General features: G+C 41.0%; 1 protein-coding gene across 1 annotated transcript in view; it reads left to right on the top strand.

Annotated features, from left to right (window-relative positions):
* Positions 1-1,371, top strand: part of PPA2 (inorganic pyrophosphatase 2) — a 39,037-nt gene extending 37,666 nt beyond the window's left edge. The window contains 2 exon segments of the mRNA XM_062636704.1: positions 120-159; positions 1,193-1,371. Coding sequence (XP_062492688.1) covers positions 120-159; positions 1,193-1,221 — 69 coding nt within the window. The 3' untranslated portion in view covers positions 1,222-1,371.
* Positions 1,372-19,108: the final 17,737 nt, after the last annotated feature.

A 19,108-nucleotide genomic window follows, 5' to 3' on the forward strand; every position in this document is an offset into this window, starting at 1 on the left:
TGTTTTTCTTAGTATCTCTTGACTTCAGCAGTAAAACAGCTTTCAGTTTGGGTGCTCTCTGTGAAACTGAATACTGATATGTTATTTCTATTGGTTTTCTTTTTTTTGTCTTTCTTTAGGCACCAGTGCATGTGAATGGAGATTCTGTTTCCCCAGAAGGTATTTTTCCCCAAATGCAATACAGTTTTTCTAATCATTTGCTTTAAAAGTTGACATAAAAACTGTCATTGTAAAAAGGTATTTTGTGCACATGAGAATGATAAGTTACATCCTGTCAGACTGTAGTGCCTGTCCCCTGTTAAATAGAACATGAATAGAAATTCATAGGTGGTTAGTGGAAGGAGATTATTTTTGAGTAGGAGCAAAAGCATAGACCATATAAAAAGATGAGAAGATGAAATTTTTCTCTCACTGGTCATGGAAGGCAAACGCATGACATTTATCCTTTTTTTCAAGGAGAAATGTTGCTTTGCCATAAGTTTTTGTCATTCCTCACAGTAGCTAACTAATCAAATAAACAGCTCCTTTTCCTAAAATTGACATAACTATACTTTTCAAGTGTAAGTTCTAAAGACAGAATTCTCTTTTCACTGTTACAACTGTTTTTCATGTGAATGGAACATGTGTTTTTCTTCAAGAAGAATGTATCCTACATTTTCATTTTCGTTAACTACTTCTAAAAGAAGATATTTTTCTACTGGCAGGAACACTAGAGAAGATATACGTGCTTTTTGAGATGGAGGGAGTGACAGAAACACTAAGAGAAACTTAGTCATGAGTCAAGTTCCAGATTGTTTGCAAAGTAACATCTGTGTAATCCATGTCATGGGGAAGCAAGTTGCATTCCATTTGCCCTTATATGGCATGCCAATAAATAGCATTTATTTACTGAAGTATTACATCTCAGACCTCTGACAGGGAGCTGATCTGCCTGATCTTTGATGTTTTCCAGGGGTGGTCACATCAGTGTTCTAACTTGTTGCAGGATTGTTCAGCCAAACTGTTAAAGTGAACAAATACTATTTTGAGGCCATGCTTTGCATGGGCTGGCGATGGAGCTTACCCGGAAGTATTGTTATGGGAGGGGAGATAGCTGAAAGGGCAGAATATTGCTTTTTCAAGTGTTTGGGTATGGATAGTTGTATAGAACTAATGTCATTCTTGATGTGTTTGGGTTTTTTTTTTTTTGTAGTTGATTCCTGGTACTTTTTCCCCAAGTGATTGTCAAAGTGTTCTGAAGCTGCATCTTCAAATCTTGAAGTTGTCCCTTTTTTGAAGACTGGCAAAAGCACTAACTGTTGGGTTCCTGTTGAAACAACTTTCCAACGTGTGTAAACCTTCTCTCATGTAAATAAACATTGACATTATAAATGAATGTTTCCTTTCTGTGTCTTTGTGCAGGGTGGAGCAGAGGGAAGAGGAGGGCTTACTTGCTTGCTTGTTTCTGAATCTCAGAACTCCAGAATTCCTCTTATCCACTAAGGAAGTGTAGTATCAAATGAGATGGTCTTCAGACTTCTTCTTTAGATTTTTGATTAATCTGTCTATCAGGTGCATAGAAGCCTGTTAATTTATGTTTTAGAACTTGTTTGGCCACCCTGACTGTAATCCATTTCAAGTAGACAATAATCTTTATGTAATAGGTTTAGCAGTTTACCATGTTCTTTAATATACAACTGTGTGCCATTTCCTGAGTTGTATTCACTTTTGTACCCAGTTGTCTCTGCATGCTTCACAGAGTTAGGAGCAGAGCATATGTGCTTTAGAAAAACAAGTACAGCTTCACCCCAAAGACTAGTTCAACTAGGAAGGGCTGATGCTGTAACAACTGAACTAAGGATGCACGTGTGCTTTCTGTACTACATCCTGTTTTGTTAACTTGTGTATTTCATCACACAGGAAAGTCTCTCCTTCTGGAAAGCTTCCATTTTTAGAATTGTGTATGCATGAAGATTTTTGACAGGTCCTCATTCAGTGAGACAAGATTAATAAAGTGTATGGAACTGAACTTTGTGCTTTCATAGTAAAAATAATCTGCCATTTTTTTCTACTGCAGGATTGTATCTGGCCTGGCTATACTTAAGGTGCTCATGAAAAACAAAACCAAAAAAAAGCCAGCTGTTAAGTAAAAAGAGAGGAAATGGTAATATAGACAGACAGCTTTATCTCAGCTTGTTACTGAGTCCAGAGGTGAGCAAAACAGAAGGTTAATATTGCTGGCACATGATGGAAATGGAGGATAAAGAACAGAAAAAGTTAGGTTGTGGCTTACAATAGAGGACTAACTTTTCCTTACAAGTAGTAAGTTATTAGTAAGAAAGCTTTTGTCTTTGGGAATGTTTCTTTGATTTTTTTAGGCAATGATTTTCCTGGTTTAGAGACTTTCCTCTAGTGTACTGTCTAGTGTAGAAGCACCGGTCACTTCAGAGGTCTCAGTTTGGGCCTCAGCACTTGGGAGTAGATGGAGTACTCGCCTCTGCATAGAGTTTTGCATTCTTTTATACATAGAGTTTAGGTGTGGTATGAAAAATGCAACAGAAATCTCAGATGTCAAGGACTACTTTTTTTTTTTTTAGTCAAGAGATACATTACATCCAACATACATTTACAGTACTGATTTCCCATGCTTCAGAAATCTGAGTACATGCAGCATTATGCCTAAGGTTATAATGGCTAAATGTTTCCCTGGCATCTTGGGTTCACGTGCAGCCTCTCTAAGATATTACTTTGGTTAGAGCTGAGCTCTTGTGGAGGGCAGAACAGCTGCTGTATTTACCCCTATGGTGTAAATCTAGGAGGCTTACTCTTTTGTAGAGTGCTTAGGGACAGCTGCACAATGAAGGGCACTATGTAAAATCAAATTATCTTCCCTATACAGTGGTCACTGCTGTCCTGTTTTTTCTTTTCTTGGGGGCATAGAATGGAAAGCTGTATGCATTTGAAAAAGTATTGACTACAAATGTACCCATGCTGAACTCTCATGAGCAGGCCAGATCAGATGAGACTTTGTGCAAGAAAATAACAAATAGTACTTGGAAAGCTGAAAATTGGAGTGACTGGAAATGTCTACTACTATCGTAAATTGAAAACTGTGAAAATATTTCTCACCTCATGGAGTATATAAACAGATGACTCTTGTCTTTAACAGGCAAGAGCTACTTTCAGCATGTGTTTATGTACATTTTCTAAAGACTTCTCCCAGGTGGAATAAAAAGATGTACTGCTGTGTGTAGCCTTGCTGCTAAAATATACTGAATGCGACTGACGTGGATTTCAGAAATGAAGCGTAATCAAATATCTGTGGAGAGAATATCTGCAAATAAGAGGATTAGGGGGATGGGACAGAGAGAGTAGAATATATTTTTCAGATCTCCTCGGGAAAAAGAAGTCTGTGCAATAAACACTTTTTATTTTATTCTGGCTTTTTTTGTTTGCAGACTAGCTCTTCTGTTTGTATTAGATGCCTATATTGGTTTTAAAATTGGTTTCATTTTAGTGGGAAGCTTAGTGTAGCAGTGTCCACTTCTCAATAGTTTTCTGAAAAGAACTTTTTTATATCTGATACTAATATTTCCTGGGAAGATGTTTTGAAGAGAAATATTTTTATTTCCCTGCTGAGGAAAGAATTCCATATTAACTGTATTTGCTGTGTTGAATATGTAATACACATTTCTTTCAGGGGTAACTGCATCTCTGCTTCCTCTTTGTCTGCTTTGGAGTGAAAGGAGAGGTTACTTCCCTCTTCCTCCTCCCTCTATTGTGATGGTAAAGGCTATTTTTACATGCATAAATCATTAGCTGCTGCTCAAAATAGTATCTTTTATTGACAAGGAGTCTTCACTTCAGTCCCCCAGTTGGGGTTTGAGTTTTACTTATGTGGAAATAATGTTCATTATTCTTTCAAGGGTGGAAATAAAAGGACTGTGAAAATAGTATGCTGTTGTCACTGTTGGGATGTTATTTTCATGCTGTTAGTAACAACAGACATCCTCCGAAACCCCCCAAAAGAATATAAAGTAATTGTGAAGTGTGTTTGAGAGAATTGTTCATAGATGTCATGCAAGGAGAGTGCCTTATGATAACTAGCCTGTGGTTGACACTTCTATTAACACTTGAGAACTATGGCATGAAGCAGTTGTAAACTGACCAAAGTATTATTTCATCATGATTCTCTTTGCTTTTACTGGGATTGAATCTTTTTAATGTGTTGTAGTTCAATTTTAGTCAAGTTAAAAGGCAAAACTAATGTTGAGTCAGTAGGGTGCACAATTTTTTCTGCCCTTGCTGTGAAGGTGATTTCTTAGCCAGGTTTAGTAACCTGGGTACTTTCTACCCCCTGAGGATAAGAGATCTGGGATTTAGAGAACAAAAAAGTGAAAAGTTAGCTGGAAGAGAAAAGAAAGAATGGAAGACATCTAGGTGGTCCAGTCCAATAAAAGTAATGAATAGAATATGAAATAGGAGTGTCTTAAATACTTCAAAACAAAGTTGCCTAAATATTTCAGCAATATGTAACAATGCTGATTTCATGTGTCCATAGAGGTCAATGGGATGCATTTGCCAAGGAAGAACGTTTGCCTACCACACAGCAGTTGGAATTGTAAGCATCTGGCTTGGGCTGAAGAGGCTTAAGTGTAGTCACCGAAAAGGCTGCACTTTATAGCTGTTACTAGCTTTATGCTCATTTATTGCTAGATATATCAGGACAGCAATATTGGAATGTTATGAAACTGGTTTGTCTACTCTGTATATCTGACTGCTGCTCTTACAGCTACATGTTCGGGGTGTTCCTTAAACATTTTGTATTTAACATTGCAAATATACTGAAGAGTAAACATCTACCTGGTGTCAAAAGCCCTAGGTTGGAATACAAAGAATTAACTTTAAATTCTACTTTCACATAGTGTACCTTGCAGGCTTAGGCCATGTACTCTTTATTCTACCTGTAACATCGATAGAAAAGTTTCTTCTGTGAGTGGTCTGATTTCTTCCAGAGACCTGACACTTTCCCAACACTGAGAAGGGAGCTCCTTTCAGTGTCTAGGAAAATGTAGGATACATTCAGCTTTGTTTACAGTAAGAAAGTTAGCTATACTGACAGGCTTTCTGAAGGATTTGACTGAAGATGCAGGCTTGCTAGTCAGACTGAGGGTTGTCTGATGGTGTAATTGTCTTATGAGTGAAAAGAGCATTGGCGGTGAAAGTTCAAGGTGTAAATTGGCATCTTCATCCTTGTGGGTTCTGCAGGAGACTAGACTCAATTCTTAAGCAGGTCTTTAGGTCCCCTAATGGCCTTTGTGTGTTGTTTCTAGAGTGCAGAAAAGCCAATTTCAAAGCATAACTCGTGACGACCTGGGAGTTCTGAGCATCTTAACTCTAAATCATAGAAGGCTTGGGAACAAAGCTGGTTTAAGAGTTCAGGTGAAAATATCCTGCTAGTTCTTGCTATTTAGAAAGTCTACTATGTGCTAAAAAGTCATGTCTAGCTGAGCAGTATTTGGCAGCCTGCTGTCCCTGGAGAGCTGGCATGAGAGGGAAGCCAGAGTCAGGTGAGGACAGAATTCCCCTGACAGCTGTCCACTGAAATACACTTTTGTCTCGTTATTGTTTTGCTTTAACTAAATTATTTATTCATTGTATATGATGATTTGGGAATCAGGTATTCACAGGCCTTTACTTGGGCAGTTTTCTGACTTGGACAAACCATGTAAACCTCTCTCTTGCCTCTTTTGTATCTATAAATAGGGACAGTATGTTTATGTTACAGTAATGTTGTGGGCATTAGCTGATCAAAAACTTTATACATCAGGGAAGCCTCATTACTAACACACATCTCTCTAGGCAGCACAAAGCTTCTGAGTGTTCAGATGAGGAGTTCTGGAATCCTGTCAAAGTTCTATAGCTATGTGTGTGTGTAAGGGAAATCCTGCAAGAGAAAAGGAGTCAGGGTAAGAGCAGGGCAGCTGAGCAAGGGTCATTGTGAAGTGCATATGTAATGTAGCTTGTTGTGAGACTAACTGGGAGAACAAGAGGACACAAATGTGGAAAAGGAAATGGCATTGCCTTATCCTAATAAGAGAGGAGATTTGAGATTCATGTTTCTGTGAACCTAAGTTTCATCAGAACATCTTTGTTACCTACCAATCATGTAATGGTGTTGCTCTCAATTATGATAATCTGCTTTGTAAAAGTAGCTCTCTGATTCACTTAGCTCTCTATCTTCAGCTGGAATGGTTTGTGGGACCTCCAACTGAAATGCAAGTAAGCCCAACATGTGTCTTCAACTCACGCTTCTTGGAAGAAGTGACACAATTCTTGAAGATTTCACAACAACTTTTCTGTGACGTGCAAGCTCTTTGTTAGATACGTAGTATAGCTAATCTGAATCATACCAGTGTGCTTATGGGCTGCCTGAAAGTGCAATGTATGCAAGTTGCACAGCATGTGATCATTTTTCATAGAATGTGTGATCTGGTGATCTCATGTAAAAACAAAAGTTGGTTTTTTTTTAAGATAAAGGAGAAAAAAAAAGGGGTATGCGGAAGTGCCCTTTACCAGGAAGGGAGAAGGCAAACTGCAGCTGCTAATGAACATATGCATACCAGCTCCTAAAACTTGCAGATTTTATTCCTTTTAACTTAAAAGCCTAATCCCTTTCTAAATATAGGATTATTAAAATAAGTTTAGCGAGATGGTTTCTTTGTGTTAATTAGTTGTATAGTGAATAGAGGTAGCTGACTCATTTCCAGTTCTCTTCTGTAATAATTGGGTTTTGTTTTCTGAATGTTCAAATTGTAAATTTTCTTATTTAAAAAATGCCTATTTTAAAATTCTTCATCTTGAAACAATGTTGTATTGAAATGTTCTGACCCATCAAATGAAAGAGTATCCACAAAAATGGAATGCTTATTCTGCATAACAACTAGGAAGCTTTTTTTTTCCTGATTTTAAAGATGCTATTTACAAGAATGTGAATGAAAAAAAAACATCATTTTGCAGCCGTAACCATTTCTGCATCTATTAGAATTTGTAATCATGATTAAAAGCATTTTAGTAGGTATGTCGAAATACGCGTAGCACTTCAAAGAGCTAACATTCTGAAGAGTGTGTGTGTGTGTGTTGTGTGTGTGTATATGTAAAAGAACTGGTAGAAGGATTTAATGCTATTCCTGTTCTGCTTTTGAGAGAACTTGTGGAGCCGTGAATGTTAGGGGATAGTCGGGGGCAGTGTATATGTGAAGGAAGTGAACTCTGCAGAGACTTATCCTGACCCCTCAACCTCTATACTGTAATATCATGGTGTTATTGTTTAACATTTATATATGGTATTGAGTGATAGTGGCTGCTTGTAACAAAAAACAGTCATGTAAGCAGGATTAAAGTTTAGGTGATAAATTTAGCATACCCTAAATAGTAAAGATACAGGATGTTGGGCCCTTAGATTCACACTGTTGTATCTCAGTGTCTTGCTGGCCTATGTTGCTGAGGCCCAGAAAAGAAAGCCTTGTGTTCACAAAAGAGATAAAAGTAAATGAAGTGCGACTTGCCTTGAGGAAGTACTTTTCCTTGGGCTGAAACCTGTCTATTGTGTCCTTTTGCCAGATGAATCCTAGAGCTTCATCGAATGACACCAACCAACATGTGTTTCTCTAATGTGCAACCAAACTGTAAAGAGTTATCAAGCTAATAATCACTTGAAAGGTTTTTCACAAATGCTTTGAGCTGGCATTTAGAGATTATTGACCTATGCTATATTACGGTAAAATACTTCTACAGCATTGGCAGAGAACTGCCATTTCACACCAGGTGGAGGAGGTTAAAATCTTCTATTGCATCAAGAAGCTTCTGCATTTAATGCAGGCCTACTGAGATGTCATCTTTCTTTTTACTTTCAATCTTGTCATGCTGATGAAAGTGTAAACTAAGGGCAAGTCCTTTAGCAGAGTGACTGAAAATATTCGTGTGATAGGACTGCAGTTGAACTATTCATATTCCCAGTAATTAACTATATTTGTTAGTCGTTTTCCATTAATAAGACATTCTGGTGTAGGAGTCTGTGTATTTGACTTTTTATTCAAGCTGATGATGTTTGTTTCAGTAAAAGTGTAGTGTTTCTACCATATGCTCAAATGTTAATGTGTTTAATGCTAGCAGCAGAATATTTACATGAAAGGACATGGAGCCAAGTTAAACTCAATTGCAGATTTATTAATTGGATTACAGTATTATTGGCAAAACCCAGCTGTGATAATCAATTGAGTGATCTCTTGCTTTTTTTCCTCTAATTTTCTGAACAGGCTGAGGCAGATCTGCCCTTGTTGGAAGTTGTGCTCTAATTACTGTCTTAAGTCCTAGTGCAGCAGAGTAGAGGGTTCAAGAGGCATTCTGCTTGGATCTGAAACCCTTGAGAGGGAGGGATAGGAAGGTAAGCATAACCAGGGTTTTATTCCGTAATTCCTCCATGGTGTCAGGGGACAAGAAAATGTTACATGCTTTGTTTTAACAATGCACAATTTAGCTATGTTAAATTAAGCAGTAGCTCTGGAAGAGAGATTTTACAGGTAGGACTGAGGCAGTTGAGTAGATTGTGCCCAAAATACTGTGCATGCACAATATCTAACTGTAGCAAATGCTCCATGAGTTTTCCATCTCTCAGATCAGGCTTGCAAAGATTTACAGGTTTGATTGTATAACTGAACCAAGGGCATTTTGATAGAGACAAAGGATAACCAGACTAAAGAAGTCAGCAGATTAGAGGAAATGATAACTCTGAGCAAGGCATGTTGTGAGAAGAGATGGACATCTCTTCTGCTCTGCTGCAGCCAGGGGAAATGGTCTGTTCGTAGATGATGTCAGCACTGGGACTGCAATGCAGGAATGAAATCTCTGTGCTTTGTTTTAAACAGTAAAGAGCAAGTTGTTGCCTAGTGGAGTCACAGCTAGTGGTAGGATGATGTGACCATGAAGCTCAGAATTTGAATAAACATTCAGTCTTCAAAAATTCCCCCAACCAAACCCCTAAGAACAACCTCAAACCCTGGATGTTCATCATGCCAGTTTGGAAAGAGGATGAGAAGTCTTTCTTTTTGCAGTTCCCTTTTCCATCTGAAAAAGAGAACCATCTGAGGAGCACAGAAAGGAGAAGTGCAACAACACTTTTATGGCTTGTTTGTTGGCAAACACTAGGCCATTTTCTCCCCTTTCTTTCTTTTCCCCTGCCTCCCCTTTCGCATTCCAAAGTTGTTAATTCTAGGTAGGCTCATTCCAGATGATCTTGGAGACAGCTGACAGGGACTTAGCATCATAGCATGATCCAACCATAAGTGATATCTGCAGAAGATGGACCTTTGGCACTCTGTGTGTATTTTGTATGCAATATGGCTGCCCTCGGAGAACTTCTGCCTTTTTGTTGAGACAAGAAGGCAGCAGAAGGGGCGCACAGTGGAGAATGAAAAGCTGAGGGACTCACATAGAGGAAAAATTGATTGCCACAAGGGATTAGGCAGCAGTAGAGCTGTAGAGAGTTTTCTCCTTGCTGAGCTGATGTCTCTGAGGCTGGGGTTGGTGAGTGTTCAGGTGAGGTGGGGGCTTGTGCACTTGTTTTTGGAGAGCACAGATTTGTAAGAGTTCTGGAACTGGAGTTGTCTGGGTGCTCAAGGTGAGAGGTGATAGCACTGTGGGATAGATGAAAATGAGAGATCAGGGTTCCAAGATGACTGTGGAGATGAAAGAAGTAAGTGGCATTTTTTTTGAGGGATCTTTTTCCTACCTGTTGTGTTACTGCTCTAGTTTAATACTTGTGAGCAGATGAGAGTAGACCCCTCTTCCCTTATTTGTTTCTCAGTGCTCATCAGTTTTTCTGTATCACTCACAAACCCCTGTGATGCACACTTTGACTACAGCAGCTTTTTTCTCATTCTGAGAACATGGTCAGACTCTGGTGATGCTTAGAAAGGGGCTGTGCAGGTGGTAGCCTCAACTTCCCCAGTTATTTTAGGCCCCAGCCACTTCTGAAAGGAGGATGAGCTAGGGGGAACAGTTGATTCATTCGCTCCTTAAAGGCATTAAGTTCTCAAGCTGTCTTGTGTTATTTCCCTAGTTATAGTGTCTTCTTGAGAAAAGATCCTGTACGATGAAGGCACTGGCCCAAGAAGGAGAAGAGTAGTTGGAAATGTCAGGAGGAATGGAAGAAGTACTTCCATGTTTGCCGAAACATTTCGTCATTCATTTACCATGGTTTTCAAAAAAAAATTTTAATATTTTCCCCCACCCTTTATTCTGTGACTTTGTCCAATTCCTTGTAACATGTTAGAACAGACAGTGTTTTTTTCATTCAGGTGATCACATGTGGAATTTGGTTGGAAAGCATAGGTCATGGTGCAGGGAAATCAAAAGAAGCCCAAACCATAAGAAAATATGTATGTGTGTGGGAGGTGCATAAAGATTAATTCAAAACAAAAATGTTATCCAGAACAAACAGTGGGCTTAAGTCTGAGTTAATTTTTCCTCTTGAAGTAGTTGGAAAATTCTCTTGCATTCCAGATTCCAAATTTGAAAGTGCAGTCGTGCTTTCTGAAACTGCAGACCTATTACAGATGTTGATTCCTTTATGTGATTTAGTGGTTATGGCAAGTGGCAGATATATGGCATAGGGACTTCCAAGTTTTATTGGAGACTGAGTCATTTGGTGACCTTTGGGTGACTCTTGGTTAAACACCTACATATGGAGTTTGATCTTGGGCAGTGAGAAATGGCTTCCCTGAGCAGCCCTTGAGCTTGGCCAGGACCCACTCAGAGGGGCAGGGGTGGCAAACCCGGTGCCCCGCACTTCTGCCCGCCAGCAGCAGGGGTAGCTAAGCTGCTGCCTTCTCTGGCAGTCCTCTTCCTTCCCTTTCCTCACTCTTGCTTGCCTGGCAGAAGGGGCCAAAAGAGTAACCACAGAGCTTCTCCCCCCTGCTCTCTGCTCCAGGACGGGGACGGGAAAGGGGAAGTGGTGCAGTGTGTCAGCTTGGAGAGCTGCTTTCCTGGAAGTGTGCTGCTTCCTATGGAGGTATGCATGGAGATGGGAGTTACTGTCCTTGCTTTTTCTTCCCCCACCCCAACGCAAGACTCATGGCTGAATATCCTGAAGTTTGCTTTCTTGATGAGTTTGTAACAATTTTTTTAATACCCTGAGTGGAAAAATGTCATCTGAATCTCTAGGAGACTTACAGGAGGTGAGGGAAGAGAGAAGGTAAAATGAGGAAAAATGATAGCTTCATCCAGATTAGCTTCGGATTTATGTTCATGCCACATGGCAGTCAGATGGCTGAGCACAGCTACACATTATTTACATCCTCACCATGTAGTTTGTTGCTTATTTTGGAAGGACAAGTCAGGGAATGAAGGGGAGGAGACTACTGGGACCCACTGTCATGCAGCACTGGGGAGTTTCTGGTGCCATGCTTTTGTGCTGGGATGTGAAAATAGTGAACAGTGCATGGAGCCTGATTCTGTCAAAACTCAGGCTTAGAGGGCAAAGCAGTGCAAAGACTTCTTGTGCAGAAGCGTAAATGCTCCAAAGTTGCTAACTTCTATCTTCAGCATGGACTTCTTTCATACAAAGAGACGTTGTGGCAGGTCTGGGACTGCTGGCAGGCACAGGAAGAAGCGTTCAGCTGCATGACCAGTATTTACTGTCCCCATTTCCTCCAGAGAAACAACTGTGGGTGGGTCTGGTTTTAGCGTGTATCTCTTCGGACTGGCTTTGCACATCATGCATACCACAGTTTGGGAAGTCCTGATCTAGATGAAGGGAAGCCAATTAATTACTGCTATCAGCCTGTTTGAAACTACAATGCAGTAAGAAAATGCTGCTTCTAAAAGGAGTTGTTACCAATAAGGTCCAGCAACCTGGTAGTGGGGTTACTTACCTGATTATTAGCGAAACTGCTGACCAGACCCACTGTTTGTATTCTCTAAACTTAGTTCAACAGTAAGTATAGAAATCAGGTGGAGGAGGGAAAAGCAGACAGGGAGGTGGCTAATTTATTTCTGTTGCTGTAATCCTTTGGCTTCACAGAATATAACAGAAAAGGATGGGGGAGGCATGTGTGGCTGGATTTGGTGATGGAGCAACTCCTGGAGAAAGTGTAAATCTGAAAGCTGTGGAGTTGTTGAGACATCAGCTTCACTTTCCATAATTACAAGGAAAGAGGAAACTGGAATATGGGATCAGATGCTGGCTAAAGGCGAGTCCGTCTTCTACAAGGCAAAGAGTATCCTAAAGGGATGATGAGACTGGGCTGGCAGTAGGGCAGGATGGTGCCCTACTGTGTCAGGGATGGCCATGGCTGCTTCTGTGGAAGGGCAGGAGAAGTGAGAGGCTCTTCACTTGTGGCTGCGTAATGTTTCTCTGTCATTCTAGAAATGCTCCAAGAATTCAGTACCTTATGCTGAATGAAAAGAGCCTTGGTTATTCAATGAGGCTGTTATGACATGCCTTCCCTGCTATTTTTCATGAAAGACTGCTATGTTTTGGTAAAGCAGGAATGAGATTATATGAATTTCAGTGATATTGAACAAGTAGGTGAGCTCTGCAGTTTTATTCTTCTTTCTTGAAAAAAACCCCACCAAACACAAAACACACAAATACCCCCCTGAAGACAAAGGTTATTTTTTTTCATTGGGGAATTTTGAAATGTTCAAGTTAAGCAGCTGTTTTTTTCAGCTGTTGCAGGTATTAAACAACAGCAAGAAAATCCTCTGCTATGACCTGTCACAGGAAATAATCCTTTCTTGATCATGGTGAACAGCTGGGTTCATTGCTTCTCCTGCAGTAGTAATCCTCAGCTCCTCAACTTGTTACTGCACAATGGCTCGACAAAATTTTAAGCTAACAGTATAAAAACATAAAATGATGAAATTGCAGATGTTTAAGTGCATCCTTGGGATTCACAAATCATGGGAGCTGTAGCAAAGTGCTGTTAGGAATGAATAAGGTGTTTGGAAGTGACCTATTTTGAGGATAGTCTTCCTTTTAAAAAAATGGTAAATGTTTTTGACCTTTTTCCCCATTGCAATGCAAGTGACCACCTAATAACACCACTTCAATTCTGTTGGTTTTTTTGTGATAATAAATAACATTTACATTTCGGTGGTGATACTTTAGTTATGCAGATCAAATTCTCACTAATAGCTTTTTTCAGACCCCATGAAACTGCAGTGTAATTTGTTCTTTACAGGGTCAGGGGAAATGCAGCAATATCAGGGGTGGGTACCTTATATTCTGTATCCTCTGTTTAACTACATGTATACTGTGTAATCACTTAAAACCCAAAACCACCAAAAAGCCCCCAAAACTGGTGACTTGTATAAGATGTGGAAATTGTGATTGGAATTGGTGTGTTCTGCGTTGCAATTGTCAAGAAGGGAGGTGCTGCCAATTTACTTAACTTGACAAATATCAGTGGAACCAGCCCTGAAAACCTTACTCTGAGAATATCCCATAGGCTTCCTTTACATGGAGACCAACATGTTTATTTCTGGCTTGAATCTGCTTATTGTTTAGATGAAAATCTGCTCTGCATGGTCAACATAGTTGAAAGCAAGCAGAGCACCTTCTGACTCCTCCATTATCAACACAAGAATAATTGCAATCACAAATAAAAAGGCAGGAAATAACATGCATTACTTGAAAAAGAACACACAACTTTCACGTTCAACAGATTTTAAAGGTTAGCAGTTAATTTCCCTTCTCTTTCTCCTTCTTTCAAAACAGAACCCTTTCCCTGAAAAGCCCCAAAAGCTCAGGAACATGCAAACTACCCAAAAAGCTGAGAAGAAGGCAGCAGTGATTTGTAATTGCTGGGACAAATAAAAATGGACCTTTGCTGTGTCATTTCTAGGATCATATTTGAGATTGGTACTGTGACTAAATTGTTGCTGCATTACAGAAATGAAAACCCAAGGTCACACTGAAGCAGAGTTGCCAGACCCAGCCACACCAGAAACTGAATGCACTGCAGCTATGCTTAAATTGGGTGGTTATGTAGCAATAACAGTAGTTTCTGGATGATGTTTGTACTCTCACATGTACACCAGACAAGGCCATTTCAGCTGACTGACTGCATGGGATGGGAGTCTAGAAGATAATGTGAGGAGAAGTGAAGATAGCAGAGTCATGAGGAGTGACTTGGAGGGAAAATAGTGCTTTGCACCATCCCGTGTACATTGAGGGTGGTGTGATAGCCATGGCCAAAAAGGGTGCATTTTATCAGACAAGATTAGGTGTTTTCCACATCATGCTTGTCCCTGCCCTTTACCTTCATTTTGACATTTTAAGTTTTTATAAAGAAAATTAGGGTGTAAGAGCATGAGACACCTTAAAGAATCAGTGGCTGAATGCCAGTTCTTTGAAGGTAAGCACAGTCTGTCTCAGAGGACTTGTTGATTATCCAACAGCAATTTGATCTCTGTTGCTCTGTTGGTTCAGTGATTTGACACACGGTGTTGGCATTGTTACTTAGGGCGTTTTATGTAAACCAGTGTGAGCTGGTTTATCCTGTTTAGAGTGTAAGCTAGTTCTACCCTTCACGACTGCATCCAACAATTTCATTACTGTGAATGCTTTCTTTATTTGTCTCTGAACTCAATTGTGGTCATGAACAAAACACCTGTGACCTCTGTCTTTGACTTAAGGTTGTCAGACTTTTCTTAATACAAGGCTTAATGCAATACTGCCTTGCCTCGCCTTGCCTTGCTTTGGGTATCTGTTCTCCGTTATCTTTGGAAATGAAATCTTTTTTTAAAGATGTTATGAAGAGCCTTCATAACATCCATGTTTCTCAGGCTACAGTCCTGGATTGCAGGTCTATGTGTGTGCTGCCACACATGTCAGCAAATAACAAAGTGCGAGGAAATCGGTAAATAAAAATAGGCAGCATCAGTTTTTGTTGGAAAATTTTAATAAGTAACAGAGCAACAAGCATGGCCTTGGATATTATTTGTTTAATTTCCTGAAGGGGCAGATAGTCCTTTGATTTATTTATTTCTCAGTTGTCAGGAAGCATTGTTCTTGGATTCTGTTCCAGTGGGTCTCATTATTGTGGACAAGAGATGCCATCTTCTTTGATGCCTCTGGTGTGTAGCATTGGTGCCACAGGCACTGGTCTGCAGGAAGAACTAGTGTATCTCCCATAACAGCCAGCTCATGGTCATCTAAACTTGGAAACTGTTTGATCCTAGCTTTTCACATGTAAATAGTCAGACATGGACGATCCTGCTATTGCTGTTTCCTGAAACACCTCCCTTTTCTTCAGGGCTAAGTGGCATGGCATGTCTGTCTTGCCTGAGCTATAAATGCAGGCAGCTTTCAGAGCAGTCTTTTTACATGATAGCTCAGAGATTAGTGTTTAGTTCTCCAATTTCTGAGGAAATTCAGCCCTTGCGAAACTTAACAGATGGATCTGAGTTCCAGCAAGTAGACAGGGAAGTGCATTCAATTCCCACATCCTGAATGAGTGCTCTAACTGTTAAGGAAGGGCAAGGAAACTGCTGCTTCCTCTGGCTACACCATGTAGTAAAGATGTTGCCATTCCTCACCAGTGCAAAGGGGTAGGGAGGGCAGACCTCAATGTGCTGAACTGCAAATGAACAGAAAGGCCTCCCATTGCCCTGCATGAAGAGCCTGAGTCCCTGGAAGAAGTGGGTTTAAGATGCTTCTCTCTCCCTAGTGCTCTCTGGTGCTGGTTGAACCAGCTGATCATGCAATAAGCTGTTTTGCATGGATTATGTTCTGAAGCACCAAGCCCTTCCCTGCACATGGAGAACCTACTTGTAGAAGTCACAACTACTGCTTCTGGTACATAATCTAAAATAGTTAAGTGCTTTTTGTGCAGCACTGCTGTGCCAAATGCCTAGGTCCACAAACAGATTAGTAATTTGTTCCTTAGGGGGCATTAACATCACAATACTCTTGAAGTAAGTGCTTGTACAGAGAAAAGTAGCATTTGGTGCTACGTTCTTCCTAAACCCTCCTCCCAGCAGTCTGCATATTAAATGTACATTAACCCCCTCCAATAACCATGCAATTATGACAGTTGAAACAGAGCTAGAGGAGCTGACATAAAGCCAGACACTGTGCCCCCCCCTGCCCTGCAGGCTGCTGTCAGAGCACCTGTCAGTCATTATTTGCATCTGTGTGATGGTTCCTTTCCTGAAAAAAGGCAAAACAAAAAGCAGACTTCCTTCCAGTCTTCCACTCTGAGAAAGCTTATCAGTCAGAGCAACAGCGAAGGCACAGCGAGGACAGCTTATAGCGCCTGCACTGCTTTGCTCTTAGAAGAGTAGATGGTTCAGTGCTGAAAATCAGTTCCTTGCATCTCATTGCACCTCTGCTGCTGGGGGGGTCAGCCACCAGCAGTTACAACAAATTCCACTGTAGCATATACAAAGCCTGCACTGATATTTCTGTGCACTGAGAACAAGTTCTCAGTGTCTGACTTATGTGTAAAAGAGATAATATTTGTACAAGAGAAAAACAGTCCAGTTTGTCTAGAAAGCTCTAAGCTGCTGGCAGTGGTCTAACACCCACAGTCCTAGTGATCTGCCCATTACTATAACTGAAGAATAGATGGCATCTTTCTCTTGAATGAGCAGTATGCCTATCAGGAGAAATAACAAAAAAGCACCTTTCCAAATGGCTGGTATAATGTATAGGCATTTTCAAAGGTGCTTCTGGACTGTCAGCATTTACTCAGGTAGCCCTGAACTCCGAAATTTCACAATGCTGCATTCATTGCAATGGTCTTAGCTTGCTTTCTAAGATAAGACCCGGCACCAAGGCAGCTGTAGTTTCAAGTTAATAATGTCTTTAGTTAAATAAACCCAGGACTCAGCCATTTTTTTAAATGTAGTTCTAACCCATTTGTTGCAAATTATGGCTTTCTGCGTTTGCACTGCTGTGACTATGCTGGTTCCTGATGTGGGCTCATTAACAGATTATTTCCTTGTTAGCTGTAGGTAAAGCTTTGACCTAAAGCTGATTAGGGAAAAGAACTTCTGTAACTATTATCTTTTCTCTCTCATAATTAGTATAATTATGTTTCTGTGCCCTAGACAGAAATCTCAGACAGTCTGCTGTGGAGCCACAGAAACCGTCTGGACTGCAGGAATGGGAGTTTGCTCTTGAGCAAGGGATGGCTGGGTTCTGTCGTGTCAGGGAGAAGCTGAATTACAGCCTTACACAGAAAGTAACCAAACCAGCAGTGAGAGAGAGAGAGTTCCCTTCCTCCCCACCCAGTGAAATCCAATTAACTGGGAGGAATGCAAAAGCAGGTTCTGTCTTTTCCACTTTTTGTAAGCTCAGCCGGCACGCCTGCCAGACAGACTCATTTAAGGGCACAGTGTTTCAATTAACGGGTAGAAATCACCCAGATAAAACCACTCTGGCCTTGACACGACACTACAGCTTTTTTAGTGCCGTGTTCACCTGTTCTCTGCTGGTCTGGGCTGACTGAGAGTGTTCATGGCTGTGTGGAATGGGTGGGACTGGGGCTCATCCAGCACTGGGGTGGGAGCGCCTCAGGTGGAGGTAGGGTTTGACCTTCCCAGGGTGCCGTGGTTATGTGGCTCTGCAGGAGGTTGCAAAGCAAAAGCAAAGCAGGGGAGGACTCTTCTCAAGGTAGAGCATAGCCTTGAGGGGGAAACAAGGTGAGTTCAGTTTAGTACCTGTGGTTTTCATAAAGCTTTGGTGTTTTTTGAGTGCAGTGTTCTGCTCTTGAGATCTAAAATCAGCCTGGTTTGAGTTAGGGCTTGCTTTAAAAAGAGCATGACTAAGCTGCTGGTGTGACTGGGAAGTGTTGAGGAGCTTAACTGGCAAGAAATCCTTAAGCTTAAACCTTAAAGGAGTTCAAATGTATGTTGAAGGGTATTAGCAGCCATCTTTTTGTTGACTCTTACCATTCCCAATACGTTTGTACCTCAGAGTATGTGTTGCTTTTCATTGTGCAACTGGATAGACAAGATTTAACAGGACTGTTACTCTTTGCAGCCATCTCAGGTATCACTGCTGTGGTACAATGGAAGTGTAATTCCCTTCATGAAATGGCAGCTGTACCTGTGTACTTCCCAGCAGGGCACAAATGCAAAGCTCAACAGAAAGAGAAAGGAGATTATAGTTGTAGGTAATTGTGAGGGTGCAGCAAGTGTAACTTCTTCCTGGGCCTCAGGGCTTGGGGTTACTCAATTTGTGCCTTGCAATGGAGCTCTGTGGTCAGGTGGGAATGGGTTGTTTTTCAGTGGGAGTAGCCTTCATCCATCCTTTGGAATTAATTTTGCAACCCAAGAGAGTTTTAATCTGAGCACCTGTATCTGAAGCGGAGAAGGAGGCTCTAGTGTCTTACGCTCCTCTCGATATAATGATAAATGCATGAGCGGCCCCTGGAAGAGAGAAGGGTCAGGCATACTGTTAGCTTAAGTGTTAGGATGCTTTCCTGGGAACTGAGAATTATAAATCTGGATCCACTCCAGAACAGAGGGGGCTTAAGGCCTAACCTGCTGCGTCTCAGCTAAATGCCGAAGTAGTTGTGGTCTGAAGGAAATAGCTCCTGCTCTGAGAGTACGACTTGAGGTGCTTACTTTTAATTAGAGGATGCACATCATGAACCGGTGATGCAGCTTTGTAATAAACCCCTGAAGGCCTCAGGCAGGCTGTAGGAACTTTTGCCAGGAATCCTGGGCTGTGCCACTTGTCTGCCCTTACATCTCCTCTTGAGGTACCTGATTGCCCCTGGGCTTTGAGTAAGCTCAGTAGTTGCGTTAACACGGTCCCAGGTTCCACTTCCAGGCCTGGTGAGCAGTTAAATCTTGTAGTGCTACCCGTGGGGCTGCTTGAGTCCCTCTTTGGGCTGAAATCCTTGCCACCAGCCCTGCCAGGAAAGAAATCACTGAAATGCGTGAAAATACTTTGTGTAACAGGGTACCTGGCAACTGACAGGGGATAGTTGGGTTTCTTTGTTGCTGTTTGCTTGTTTTTAGTAGAGGACTTCTAAAAAAATAAAAACCATTAAATGAAAAAATAATCCAGTTATAAACAGCAGAGCACTCTGGGTTCTGCTGCTGTGTCCTG

Source organism: Pezoporus occidentalis, unplaced genomic scaffold (assembly GCF_034315485.1).
Source record: "Pezoporus occidentalis ecotype Australia unplaced genomic scaffold, CSIRO_AGI_Poc_V1 ctg49, whole genome shotgun sequence".
NCBI classification, from domain to species: domain Eukaryota; kingdom Metazoa; phylum Chordata; class Aves; order Psittaciformes; family Psittacidae; genus Pezoporus; species Pezoporus occidentalis.